The sequence below is a fragment of the Diadema antillarum genome, unplaced genomic scaffold (assembly GCF_040938485.1).
Source record: "Diadema antillarum isolate AM-2024a unplaced genomic scaffold, OU_Dant_1.0 scf00000029, whole genome shotgun sequence".
NCBI lineage: Eukaryota > Metazoa > Echinodermata > Echinoidea > Diadematoida > Diadematidae > Diadema > Diadema antillarum.
In genome coordinates, this window is record NW_027270918.1 from 7324014 (window position 1) to 7339147 (window position 15134).

Below are 15134 nucleotides of genomic sequence, written 5' to 3' on the forward strand. Positions count from 1 at the left end.
TAATGGTGAAAACAGCAAGATATTTCAACAGTCTGCAAAGATCATCTGCCTCTCCACATAATTATGATGATGATCATTCCCATTAAAATCGACACTCAATGTTTAGTAAATTTACCATCTCGAGTCTTATTTCACAGTTATCTTGACACTAAATCTTGTGATCAGGCACTTTCTTGTTTTCGTAGAAGTTTCATAAGCCAATAACCAACAAGACTTGAATCATAGAAACTTATTGTACTTGAGAACACTTTCCAAGGTCTCGGTAACAATTCGACATGAGTAAGTAGTCGTGTAATATTTTCACAAGTGTCAGTTTCTATTGTCTTTGTAGGTATTCGTTCGCCAACCAACAATCCTTTAAAAGACAACGCAAACATGGTGTTAATGTAAACATCTCTTTCTCACTTGAATCACCATGCAAACTTTCAAACGACACATTTCCAAGGTTCAATACAATCATGCTTAGGACGGGAAAGCGGAAGGGCGACTTTAAAATTTGTGTAGGCGCCCCATATAGGCGCCTTGATCAATGGGTTGATGATCGTTATTCCGAATGCTCATTTTTCCGACAAAGAAAAAATTAGTATAGTTATTATATACTTGCGGCTCATTAATCCGAAATTGAAAAAAAAAAAAAGTTTGTATCGTATTATTTGTTGTAATTATCCGAGCGCTCGTTTTAAAGGCTCTTCATCCCAGCGGTTCGTTATTCGGCAGCTTGTTATTCCGAGAATGAAAATAGATTTTATTCATTTGAAAAACAAACAGGATTTAATCATCCGAAAAAAAATGATCAAGTTGGTTGTGTTGAACATAAGGTATAGCTTGTTGAAGAGATATTATTGAAGAGTTTTACAATTGCTGTTAGATGGATTTTGCTGTTTTTTTTTTTTTTTAATCACATTTTAAATGAGTACTTTTCATATGGTCTATATTTAACTTATTACAGCAATTGTTTCATGTTTGGAATCTTTTTCATTTTCGAATCAAAAATTTTATATCACTTTTGAATGAATGAACAACCATTTCATTTTCGACGTTCAGATTCGCCCTGTAATCTCTTTGACAGATTTAACAGCTGAAATGTTTATATAGAATAAATGTCGATAGATTATGTATCAATTGGTGATTCCATTTGTGATCCGCTCAAAACACCGCCATCTCTAGCCAGACTTAAATCGCGCAGTTGAAGATGTTGATTTGAAACTTGTTTCAGAGCCAACCCGAGTTACGTCGTCTACATCGACATTGATTGATGTACTATTTTCTTCCACCCATGACAAGATACCATTTTGCGTTGTTGTTCCTATTGGTCTCAGCCTTCACTATACATGATTATAGCTGCATGGAGTAAATCCCGACCACCTCCGGTAAATTATAGATAGATTATTAGTCTTAACCTAAAAAAAGTATCGACATTAATGGATTGCGAAAGATATCAGCAATGTTTGGTGTCATGGGATGATGTTGTTTCTCAAAGAGATGTTTATAAATGCATATCAAATGTACTTGATAAATATGCCCGCTAAACAAAGAGACACCGTGGTTGAATTCATTCAAAATACACAAAATGAGTGAAAGAGATAACATGTGAAGCTCAGTGGGAACAATATATTGTTTTTAAAAAGGTACGGGAATGGCTTCAAAATGGTCATTATACGTTACTAAAAGTATTGTTGAAAATTCCGGTGATTCTGCCACAATGTGGACAACACTTCAATATGATAAATTTCCAGGTAGGGAAAAAATCAACCTCTCAAATCAGGTGATGACGTTGGCAGTGATAAAGGCATTGCCTTCAGCTCAAAGGATATGTATTAATTTTCTTTTTTTGCAAATGTATCTCCTCGCAGAAAAGAGATTGCACGATTTGAGAATGACATGAAAAAATATTTGACGGGCTCGACATCTTTCTTTTTTAATTTAAGAGTATCTCGGATAGATATATCAAGTTGTGTTATGTCAACATCATCAAACTGGGCTAAATTCATGCATTCATATTCAAATTCCTGCAGGTATCATAAAAGATTCAGCATATGATATCCTAACTCCACTCCTAACAAATCTTTCTTTAACTACAGGCAAAGTACATCAACAATGGGAAATTGTGCGAGCCACACCCCTTCACAAAGGAGGTAGTCAAACAGATCCATCAAACTATACACCAATTGGTGTGCTCCTAGTTTTGTCATTTAAACAAGTCTACACATTCTGTGGGTCAACGACCTTTTGAACTGTTAATTTAACTGCTAAATAAAATACCAACATGGTTTCGTCTTAAAAATTCTACATCCACTGTATTGACAAAAATGTTGTGGAGGATTTTCAGGTCTCAGTTGACAATGGGGAAGTTGTTGCGGCGGTTACCCTAGACTTGGAAGAAGCTTTTCATTTAACGCCGCAAATAATCTTATTGAAAAGTTGAAATACCTGAGTCTTGATGATGTGGCAACTGAGAGGTTAAGACAATAGAGCCTATTTCAAAATGCGGAAGCAAGTCACAACGGTAAATGGAACAGCGAGGCTGTTGAATAATATAGTGCTTTTATGCAGACCACGTGTGCTTACATTTTTCTACTACGTATCCAAACATTGAAAAAAATATGCCGAACTTTCTTTACATAGAGATTGGTTTTTACAGAATAATTTATATTCAATTTAAAAAAAAAAATCAATGGAGATCAAAACGTCAAAGACACCATCCTTATCATTACATCTTCAAGATAAAAGATCACTGTGGTATTACAGTGTATTCTACATTGTTGCATTTATAGCACAATTTAAACTTTTCGTATTTTACAAACCTTGGAGACACATAGGCCATAACGTGATGAAAACAGCAAGATATTCCAGCAGTCTGCAAAGACCAAAATCGCATCCGCCTCTCCACATTGCCCACATGATGATCATTACCTGTTGAAATCTACTCTCAATGTTTGGTAGTTTACTGACTCGACTCTGATGTCAGTTTCCTTGCAATGGTGTCGCTGAACACTAAATCTCGTTATCAATCACTTCCTTGTTTTCGTAGGAGTGCCATAGGCCTAGCAACAAAGACTATGGAAGCTCAGAGAAAACTATGCCAGGTTCACGGTATAACACAATGTGTAAGTATACTTGTGGTTTTTCACATTGCAAAGTTTTTACAAGTGACGGTTTCCATACTCTTTGTGGGTCTTCTTTCGCCAAATAAAAGTCATTTCAAAGACAACAGACACATATATACGGAGTTGACGCAAACATCACCATACAAACTTTTTAAACGATACATTTCCGAGGTTCCTTGTTTGTAATCTACTTTGAATGGCGCCTTCCATTTCATATTCAGATGGAAGAGTCTAATTTCATTTTCTATATGAATGAACACATTTGGATTAGCAAACCTTTATTGTTTCGATTTAACATATTTTCGAATAAACAAACTGTAAAGGATCACATTGGTCGTCGAAGCGCACTGTATAGTGATAGCAATGGAAATTTTAAACAACCTCACTCATATAAAGATTTCTCATAATCTTTTTCAGGTAGCCTTTCGATACACACGGAAGCTTTACACCAAACACGTCATGCGCATTCAGAATTTACAGATGTTGCCTTGCACTGTCAGACTTGTACAGTCATATTCATTTTCACTAAAATTCAATGATAAAGCGACTTCGGTTTAAGCGTATACACAACCAACATCCACCTGCACACACACAACATATAAATTAGTAAATCATCACATATAGGCCTACCAGCCCACGTCATTCCTAGAACATCGATTGTTTTCCTATACGTCATAGTAGTGTAAATGTTTCAGTAACGGAAGAGTAATTACTCTATAAGATGAGCCCCATCCAAGTCTTCAGCTGTGCACATGGCAGGGGCGGATCCAGGAATTCCATAAAGGGGGGGGGGTGCCTATTCAAAATTAAAGGGGCGCCCCCATTTGTCTATTTTTTTTTTGTTTTAACACAATGAATAAATAAATAAATAAATAAATAAATAAAGAGAGGGCGCCCGGTTCGCCCCGACTGGATCCGCCACTGCATGAACTCATTTTGAACTCATTGAACTCATTTTCAAACTTTGCAATATCGCGTCTTTCCTACATGTGATGCAATAATATTACTTCGGAATTGACAATCCTCCACTGATTTGTATCCTCTATACATCGTACAAGTGTAGATTGAAACACTTTATATCCCTCGTTCCACTAGCTGGCAGACCTCCACCAAGCAGCCATAATCATAATATCGCCATTTCTTTGGCAGTATTTTCAACACAAACATAGAGGTAGAGCTAGGGTTATCTGCACAATACATTTATTGAAAATCTGATCATCCGTTGTTGAGTTATTGGGAGATTAAGCCTATTTTATGTTCTTTATGACCCGAATGACCTTTGACCTTTGAAATCATAACGCCATGTCTTACTTCATTATGGACACAGTTTGTAAGTTTGGTGAAAATCCGATCCCCCGCCCCCGTTGCAAAATTCTAGACTTTAAAGAGTATCCCTTTGGTTTTTCTGTGTTCTTTTTTATTTCTGGTTGAGCTGCTTCTACTTTGATATGTATTCATCAAAACATTAACTCTACCATCCTAATCATTACATCTTCAGAGTAAAGGACTTTTATGAATTCTACATGTTTGTGTACCCTCATAAAACAGCACAATTTAAAGGGATCGTATAGTTTTGGTTGAGACTTAACTTCAGGCTTTTATCATTTTTGGAGAGATAGTGAGAAACCTCCTATGAGATATAAAAGAGCATGTAATTCCATGAGGATTTCAACGTTTATTTGATGAAAATTGATTTTAAAATGGCTGAGATAATCCAAGACAAAGCGATCCTAATAAAGTGTGGGGCCCACATTTTATCACCATCATTTTGTTTTACTTTGTTTTTGAATGTTTCAGCTATTCCAAACCCAATTTTCTTAAAATTTTGAATTCCTCTTAAAATGGTATATTCTGTACTATTTCATAAGTGTTTTCTTGGTATCTCACAAAAAAAGTTAAAGCCCAATTTTCATCTCCACCAATACTGTACCATCCCTTTAACATTTACGTATTTTTACAAACCTTGGAGGTACATAGGGCACAACGTGATGAAAACAGCAAGATATTCCAGCAGTCTGCAAAGACCAAAATCGCATCGGCATCCCCACATCGCTGACATGATGATCATCACCTGTTGAAATCTTTACTCCTGTATGGTAACTCTGATGTCACAGATTCCTTGCAATGGTGTCGCTGAACATTAAACCTTGATATGTGATCTGGCACTTCCTTGTTTACGTAGGAATGACACATGGAACTATATATAAGCAACAAAAACTATGTTCGCGGTAACACCATAAGTAGTTATGCAAGGTGTTACCACGAATCTTGGAAAGTTTTGACAAGAACAAGTTTCCATGGCCTTAGTGTGGGTCTTCTGTCGTCACATAATAGTCCTTTCAAAGACTGCAAACACATTGCGCACTATCGCCAACCTCTCATCCTCATTTACATTACCACGCAAACTTTCAAACAACACATTTCCCGGGTTCCTTGATTTTTTGCCTTGTTGTTTGTTTTGTCAATACCAACCTACACGAACTCTTCGATCCTCAACTTCTGGTCTCTTACATATTCCGTTTTCTAGGAAATCTTGGGGGGAACGAGCTTTCGCTCACGCTGGACAAACACTGTGGAATTCACTTCCGGTACGTGAGCTGAAAGACTCAAGCTCCATAACATCTTTTAGGAGTAATCTAAAATCCTATTTGTTTAGCAGTGCGTTTTGAAGACAGACTTTCATGTCTTCTTTTCATCTTCTTCTATTATGGTGTATGTATTCTCGGTCTTTTTGCTTTGATGTAAAGGGCCTTGAGCATTTGATCAGAGTGGAGAATGGCGCTATAGAAATTGTAAGCCTATGTATGTATATATGTATCATTATTATTATTATTATTATTATTATTATTATTATTATTATTATCATTATCGTTATTGATATTGTTATTATTATTATTATTATTATCATCATCATCACTATTATTATTAAGAGCAGGAAAGCGAAAGGACGACAATAGCAATAGGAATTACATTTACAGTATTTGGCGGTGATATAGGGAGCTCACTGATCTCGATCACTGATCTCCTTGGTGAGGAGACTTCGCGGCGACTGATTCAGTCATTGGAACTCGTGGCGACTCTAAAGGGCTTTTTACACTTGTAAAATTTTGCTTAGCCCCGGACCAACGGTGGGGCTAAGGGGGGGGGGGGGGCCTTAGCCCCACCGTTGGTACGGGACTATCCTTAGCCCACTTTCTGTTTACACTCGTTTTTGCCAAAGTGGGCTAGCCCCACCGATAGTACGGTACTATCTGGCCCTGCAAAATAGCAGGGGTTAACCCACCGCAATTGCGGTGCCAAGCAAGTGAGTGTAAACAGAACGAAAAAATAATCCTGGGCTAAGCGACGGAGACGAAGTCCGACCCTCACTGACCAATCAGAAACGAGGTAATCAAGTGCTGCCGGTGCGTGCGTGTACGTGTACAGTACACAGCGTAATTATGAATATTCACGTGGTTTGGAAAGTCCGGGGCTACGAAATACGAGTGTAAAAAGGTCAGTTTTCTCCTTAGCCCCGGACAAGAGATAGTACGGGACTAATTGGCGAGTGTAAAAAGCTGAAAAATTGGTACGGGACTAACGATAGTCCTGGGTCAGAGAAAGTCCGGGGTTAAGAAACACAAGTGTAAAAAGCCCTTAAAGGGCTTTTTACACTTGTAAATTTTTGCTTAGTCCCGTACCAACGGTGGGGCTAAGGGGGGGGGGGGGGGGGGCCTTAGCTCCACCGTTGGTACCGGACTTTCCTTAGCCCACTTTCTGTTTACACTTGTTTTTGCCAAAGTGGGCTAGCCCCACCGATAATCCCGTACTATCTGGCCCTGCAAAATAGCAGGGTTAGCACCGCAATTGCGGTGCCAAGCAAGTGAGTGTAAACAGAACGAAAAAATCATCCGGGGCTAAGCGACGGAGACGAAGTCCGACCCCCACTGACCAATCAGAAATCAGTGCTGCCGGTGCGTGCGTGTACTTGTACAGTGCACAGCGTAATCATGAATATTCATGTGGTTTGGAAAGTACGGGGCTATGAAATACGAGTGTAAAAAGGTCAGTTTTCTCCTTAGCCCAGGACAAGAGCTTAGTACGGGATTTATTGGCGAGTGTAAAAAGCTGAAAAAATTGGTACGGGACTAACGACAGTCCTGGGTCAGAGAAAGTACGGGGTTAAGAAACACAAGTGTAAAAAGGGCTTAAAACCCTGTTTTAACAGACCTTACCCCCCCCCCCCCCCCAACCCCCGACAACGACGGGACAACGTCCGCCAGAGAACTAAAGTCCTCACCTCAGGGAATACAACTGCAAAAGAGAGCCAGGGGTACCTTTTTTTAAACAGATCACACACATCAAAAACCTGCGGATATAGGTTTCTATATGTAACCTTCCCCTTCATACGCGAAGGGGTGTGGTTTAAACAATCCATGCGTGATTGACAAGTGGTGTGTCATTCTGTTTGGACTAATTGCGCATGCGTGTGTATCGAAGGAATGTTACGGCAATAGCTTTTTGACAGAAGGGCTGTCCGGGGTAATATCGGGGTAAAAGTTACTGCGACAATGTCCGAGCAAAATTTTGCGAGAACCGTTTAAACAGGCAGGGTTTAAAAAAAACAAAAACAAAAACAAAAACAAAAACAAAAACGATTGCACGGGCGTTGCGTCGCAGTAACTCATGGTTTGGAAGACCAAGAAATGGCTTGCGCTCTCACCTTTTATATAAGACGACTCCACTCAAGGTGACAACTAAGTCGCCAGCAAGTCGAGGAGACTTTGCCTCGACGTCGCCTCGACCTTAATTTATGATAGGCCCGTCATCTTCTCATGAATCGCCGAGACGTCTCCGGTCGTTCACCGTATAGGCCTATATGCCCTATACGGGTCGAGATCGTCTCCCCGAGGTCACGTAGACGTCTCGGAGACTTCGCGGACAAGATTAATTTCTAGGCGTCGCGGAAACGTCTCAGAGACCAACTGGAGACTGGAAAACGTCTCCGGAACCAAAACATACTAGTATTCGATTCTTTCACGACTCCTCGGAGACCAGATTAGTCTCCAAGAGACATCGCGGAGATGTCTTCGCAACGAAACTCCAGTCGTAACCAGGTCGCCTCCCAGTCCCCAAGCCTGAGATATGTAGCTTCTCAATCTTTTTGAATACTAGTAAATCATGCAAACCAAACGTACCTTAAAATTGAATGGGATCTATGCCCAACACTGACTCATTACTCTGACAAACCTTCGTCAAAGTAGTTCAGCTCGCATAACCTTGCAAAGAGGTAGGCCTACTAGGTTAGCGTACCTCCGAGGTATTTTATGCTACTGCCATTGACCACAACCTCATTTTATTCATTATTGGATTTTATAATGTTTATACACGAGCTCGAAGAGCGAAAATACAAGAATACATTGTAATACATTGTATCTCGAATGCGGACAGAGCTACTTTAGTTATAGGTTGGCTATAAGGCACAGGCTTGACAAGCAAGACTGTCTACGGTTGGCCCCTATACTATAAGGGTTAATAGTCAGGTCGCTTAATGTCAAAATTTGGGCTTACCGTTACAGAGCGGATAAAAGCACCAAATTTGGTGACCTATTCATTGATATTAGAGTAGGAGCCCTCCGGAACTTTTCGATTTTTAGGGTGAAAATGCTGAATTTTGATATTTCTTTACAATATGATATAATATACTGTATTGCGTAAGTAATAGTCAAGTCGCTTAGCGAAATTACCATTACACGGCAGATAAAAGCGTCAAATTTTTTTCACACGGATTCTTTGAGGACTATCAAACAATATTAGAGTAGGAGCCCTCCGGGATTTTTTGAGAAAAACACTAAAAATATCAAATTTCAAAATGGAAGACACTTAATTGGCAAAACCTTCACTTTTCATGTCATATGGGTGATACGATGACATTATTACATTTGATTTTGTATTTTTGGTTTGCTTTAGAACCTTGGCTCCTTGCGTTAGGAGCATTATATTCTTGTGTAATGTAAATTCTCTGAACTGCTGGGGGAGGGGTAGGGCAAAAGGGGCGGGACCCCCCCCCCCTTTAAAAAAAATGGTTGTTCGCTTGTTCTTTTGCGTGCTTTTTTTCTCGTTTTGCTCTATACGCGGGGGGTAAAAACATAAAAGTTGGCGCACGGATTCCTTGAGGACTAGGAAACAATATTAGACTAACCACACACACACACACACACACACACACACACACACACATACACACATAAGATCAAATTTAAAAATTGCCGACACTTATGGCAAACCCCTCACTTTTCATGTGATATTACTTAAAGATAGGTGATACGATGACAATATTAGTATATATCTTTATTTTGGTTTGGCTTAAAACCTGAATTTAGAAATTGCGGTAGGAGCATTGTTTATATTGTGTTACTTGTGTAATGTAAAGTCTCTGAACTGCTGGGGGAGGGGTAGGGCAAAAGGGGCGCCCCCCCCCCCCCCCCGGCCCTCCTTTAAAAAAAAAAATGGTTGTTCGCTTGTTCTGTTGCGTACTTTTTTATCCGGCGTCTTGCTTATACACGGCGGATAAAAGCATCAAATTTGGCGCACAGCTTCCTCATTAGAGTAAGAGTCCTGCAATTTTCAAGGAAAACACACACACACACACACACACACGAAATCAAATTCCAAAATGGCAAGCACTTATATGGCAAACTCCCCGCTTTTCATGCCATAATGGGTGCGATTAGAACCTTGATTTGTGCCATTGAGCTGAGTGTATAACAAAGCTTTCAACAGTTTCTTCACTCCCAAAGAAGAGTTTAACTGGAACAGCATTAATGACTTGTAGGCATCTGTCTTGTCAACACTTGCCCTTGAACTCTTCAAGAGACACTTTAAGGGTTGAGTAGTGTCTTGCTGGCAAATCACACAACGATCCCATGCACTGGATGACATTCTTAAAAGCAAAAGTATTGGAATTTAATCCAATTATTGTAAAAACTTTGATATCCATCGCGTCATTTCACTTACGGTGGATTGGAATAATGTTGTCATGCATTTGTTAGAGAAGACATTTCTGGTAAAAATTGATCTCTAAGTATGTACTCTTTATAATATTGCCTTGGAATGTTACAGCAGAAAGCACATGTACATGACAAAGGTAATCTTCTGGGGGAAAGAAGGATATTATACAGTTTCTTGTAAAGCGACTATGATAGTCAGTTAGTTCCTTTCCTGCAAAATAAACCTCCCTCAGCGTGCAAACGCAACTTTAATCATCTTTTACCCAAATATATATTATGGCCAGCACAACTATATGACAAGACATCGTGTCTATCTTTCTGTCCTCATTTGGCACAATTATCAGTAAAATTCCTGGTAAAAGATAAAAAGCTCACCCATAATCTCAGAAGGGAAATTTTCTGGTATACTGCTCTCTAAAAAAATCGAGTGAAAATTTTCACTCTAAAAAGAGTGAATACAAAAAAGAGTGAATTTCGAGTGAAATTGGAGTGAATTTTGAGTGAAAATGCTCATTTTCACTCATTTTGGAGTGACGTCAGGGATCACTCGAAGATTTTGGAGTGATCCCTGACGTCACTCCAAAATGAGTGAAAATGAGCATTTTCACTCAAAATTCACTCCAATTTCACTCGAAATTCACTCTTTTTTGTATTCACTCTTTTTAGAGTGAAAATTTCCACTCGATTTTTTTAGAGAGTGAGACACATATCAGTGGCACAAGAAGAAAGTATAGTATAGCAGTAGAATGCACCCCCGTAATAGCAAACGGCGTCGGGACCGGCAGCTTTTTCCCCTATTATATCGACAATTCGATTTATCATGAATAGAACAGTAATGTATAGAAAGACAGATGAGAGTATTGGGACCTGATTTTTACTTAGTTGTTACGAAAATTCTTACCGCGTACGTCATAACGGGAGTGCACTGTATCCACAAATAAATCTTACTGCACTGAAAAAATTATTTCAGTGTAAAATGATTCTTAGAGTCTCAGAACATGGGAGTAGCAGGGGTGGATCCAGGAATTCCATGAGGGGGAGGGGCGCCTTTACAATGGAGGGGGAGGGCGCTTGCCCTCCCCCTCCATTTTTTCATTTTATTTCTTTGTTTTAAGAAAGAATAGAAGGGGCGCACCCGGTGCGCCTCCATGCACCCAGATCCGCCACTGAGTAGGAAAACTGTTTATTTTAGAAAATAATTCTTTAGAATCTTCTGTCTGTTTAAACTGTATACACATTATATTTGTTGATCAGTAATTGATTCTACCAACTCCATGTTTCAGATACTTTGATGTTGATCATGGTCTCAAGTTTGGGTTTATATTTTCAGTTCCATGACAAATAAATCAATTCACAACAGATCTGAACTTATATGTTATCACATTCCCTTAGTTACGCAATACAGTATCATATTATAAAGAAATATTAAAAATTCAGCATTTTCGCCCTAAAAATCAAAAAATTCCAGAGGGCTCCTACTCTAATATCAATGAGTAGGTCCTAGAGGATCACCTCTCCAAATTTGGTGCTTTTATACGCTCTAACTAACGGTAAGCCCAATTGTTGACATTACGCGACCTGACTAAGGGAATGTGATAACATATAAGTTCAGATCTGTTGTGAATTGATTTATTTTGGAATTTGATTTCGTGTGTGTGTGTGTGTGTGTGTGTGTGTGTTTTCCTTAAAAATTGTAGGAGGACTCTTACTCTAATGAGGAATCCGTGTGCCAAATTTGATGCTTTTTTCCGCCGTGTGTAAAGCAAGACGGAAAAAAAGTACGCAACAGAACAAGCGAACCACCACTTTTTAAGTTGAGGGCCGCCCCCTTTGCCCTACCCCCTCCCCCAACCATTCAGAGACTTTACATATAAACAATGCTCCTACCGCAATGTCCAAATTCAAAATTAAAGATATATACTAATATTGTCATCGTATCAACCATTCTATCAGTAATATCACACGAAAAGTGATGGGTTTGCCATTAGTGTCGGCCATTCTGAAATTTGATCGTGTGTGTGTGTGTGTGTGTGTGTGTGTGTGTGTTTGTGTGTGTTTGTGTGTGTGTGTATGGTTAGTCTAATATTGTTTCCTAGTCCTCAAGGAATACTTGCGCCAAATTTTATGTTTTCATCCCCCGCGGTGAGTGTATGGAGCAAAAAAAGGGGGGGGGGGGAAGCACGCAAAAGAACAAGCGAACAACTATTTTTTAAGGAGGGGGGGGGGGGGGGTCCCGCCCCTTTTGCCCTCATACTTATACCTCTCCCCCAGTAGTTCAGAGACTTTACATCACGTAAGAATATAATGCTCCTAACGCAATGTTCAGGCCAAGGTTCTAAAGCAAACCCAAAATACAAAAACAAATGTAATATATTGTCATGGTATCACCCATATGACATGAAAAGTGAAGGTTTTGCCAATTAAGTGTCTTCCATTTTGAAATTTGATCTTTTTAGTGTTTTTCTTTAAAAAAATCCCGGAGAGCTCCTACTCTAATATTGTTTAATAGTCCTAAAGGAATCCGTGTGAAAAAAAAATGATGCTTTTATCAGCCGTGTAATGGTAATTTCACTAAGCGACCTGACTATTACTTACGCAATACAGTATAAATCTCATATAAGGAAATATCAAAATTCAGCATTTTCACCCTAAAAATCGAAAAATTCCAGAGGGCTCCAACTCTAATATTGTTTAATAATCCTAAAGGAATCCATATGCCAAATTTGATGCTTTTATCCGCCGTGTAACGGTAATTTCACTAAGCGACCTGACTATAAAGGGTGTTTGGCCAGTAGCCAAGAAGAAGAAGAAGAAGTAACGTTAGGCCTAGGCCACTGGCGCCACTCAAAGATTGGAAAAGCACAGGTCTTTTGTAGATTATACGGACATTGTACCAGGAGAAGGGTCCAAAAGCTGTGTTAAACCAAGGGGTAGGGCCCAAAATGTAAAAAATTGTGAATCTGCATGTTTGGCCCTGCCACACCATTCCGGACGAGCCTTCCGTGTGACTTGCGGGAAACAGATGGCCCGCACATGACAGTACAATGTACACATATAATATTATTGTACCTATATAGCGCGTATTTCGCCCGTAGTTGCCCGGAGGCGCAGGCACGCAAATTGATGTATTTACCCGCAGCCCAGTTTAGGCCCTGTCAGTCACGCACGGACGGGCTTGTTGCGTGAAGGATTTTCCAGTACCGGACATGTATATGAGACGCTGAAGAACTACCAGACGACGTAGCGAAAAGTACGAATAGTGACCTGCACATCAGCACTAGCATCAATAAGATGGAGCCCTTGATAAGTTGTGTCTTCAGATCAAATATTGTCCATCTGGTGAGTCAAATATGCCCATTTTGTGGCTCTCAAAGATGCATTTGTGCAGAGACAGTGAATAATCTTATTAGAAAGGATGTACTGCGTGGTCCCATGCGTTTAGTTGTATGTAATGTTCATCATCGTAACCGAGTGGTACAAGATAGATGCTATGCTATAGTATACTAACGTTACACTACAGTGTGTTACTAGATCTAGACATAGGCCCCGTTGCAAGAAAGTTACAATCAATTGCAAATAATTGCTAATTTTGAAACAACCATTCTGATTGGCTAAGGGTACCGTCTGCCCTATTAAGAAGACATGCATGCAACAATGATTTTGATTGGCCAGTGACAATCAGTTGCAAGTTGCATTTAAACGCAAAGTTTCTAGCAACGGGGCCCAGATCTATGCGGGGCGGGGCAAAGTCTAATATTAAAGGTAAAGCGATTCTGATTTTTAATGTCCTACCTACCTACGTTGCATGATTAATTACCCGCATTGTATAAGCACCTTTCATTTTATCACGTTGTATTGAAAAACATTCATTAAAACCAATCAATTGCAATCAAATTGCATTTGCGAAACCATGCATGCGTCCTTGCTTGCTTTGTTGAAGTTGAACAGTGCAGTGGGTGCGAGGGACCTGAAAATTAAATTGTCTAAAAGTAGACAGAAAGATCCATCTGTCTGGAGGAGTGTTTTATTTTTTTGACGTTATCGCTCTCCTATAGACACTCTAGGGGGGATCCATGAAGCCAGACGTAGACTCCGCGGAACATATTCCCTACGACCAGATACAGACCGATCTTCGGTCAAAAGTAAATGTACCTATTGTATCAGTGTAGATAGATCGATGTACATCATGTAGGGTACATGCAGATATCTTGAATTTTGAAAATCAAAGGAAATATTTAATTCACGTGGTGGGGGGGGGGGGTGGATTCATATTTTTTTTAGGATGTAGGGCCTACTGCTTGTTCATTTTTCTTTTCCCTCATTGTTTTGTTTGTTTGTTTGTTTTCATTGCAAAGGTTCGACCAGCAGCTTGGATAACTTCCCAAAGGTCCTTGTCTGTTGGCCTTATGCACCAAGCAAACAAAACATCAGGAGATTCAGGCAAGTAAAGTTTGATATTTCTCATTATTTTCCGTATGGTACAATGTATATTAATTACAATGAAGTCCTCAGGACCAGCAGTTTGTTCGTTCGGTTTTTTTTTTCATTACCGGTATATTGAAATTTCGTTATAAGCAGACAAGCAAACAAACACGGTTTAAAGATGAAAACACACAAACCATGCATACAGGGACTCTACTCATCATTCATTGAAAAGCAATGTGAAATGGGGATGCTATGTCATTAATCTATTAAAGTTAACGTTTAAGAGAAAGCATAAAGTTGTTTGAAATTTCATGCTCAGTTTGAAAACGTATGTCTACAAAGTGATGTTGTTTAGGATTAAGACATATTTTATTGTGTGAAGATTGAAGAGGATCACTGTTCAAGATGTTTCAGTAGTGATTTTAGCAGTTACTCAAAATATTGCAGCTTTTGAGGATCCAGAAATTCTGTAACGGGGGGGGGGGGGGGGGGGGGTGCTAAAATATTTCTGGTGCCATTTCCAGGTTTAATCAGCTGACAAAAAAAAAGGCTCCCATGCTAAATTTTTTCTGTTTCTCGTGCCACTTCCAGGTTTCATCGGCTGACAAGCAGA

General features: G+C 39.4%; 1 protein-coding gene across 1 annotated transcript in view; it reads right to left on the minus strand.

The window, feature by feature from the left end:
* LOC139737460 (uncharacterized) overlaps window positions 1–5274 on the minus strand; it is a 79139-nt gene extending 73865 nt beyond the window's left edge. Inside the window, exon 1 of the mRNA XM_071648139.1 lies at window positions 5070–5274. Within this exon, the coding sequence (XP_071504240.1) occupies window positions 5070–5175 (106 nt within the window). The 5' untranslated portion in view covers window positions 5176–5274. The remainder of the gene's footprint in view (window positions 1–5069) is intronic.
* Window positions 5275–15134: the final 9860 nt, after the last annotated feature.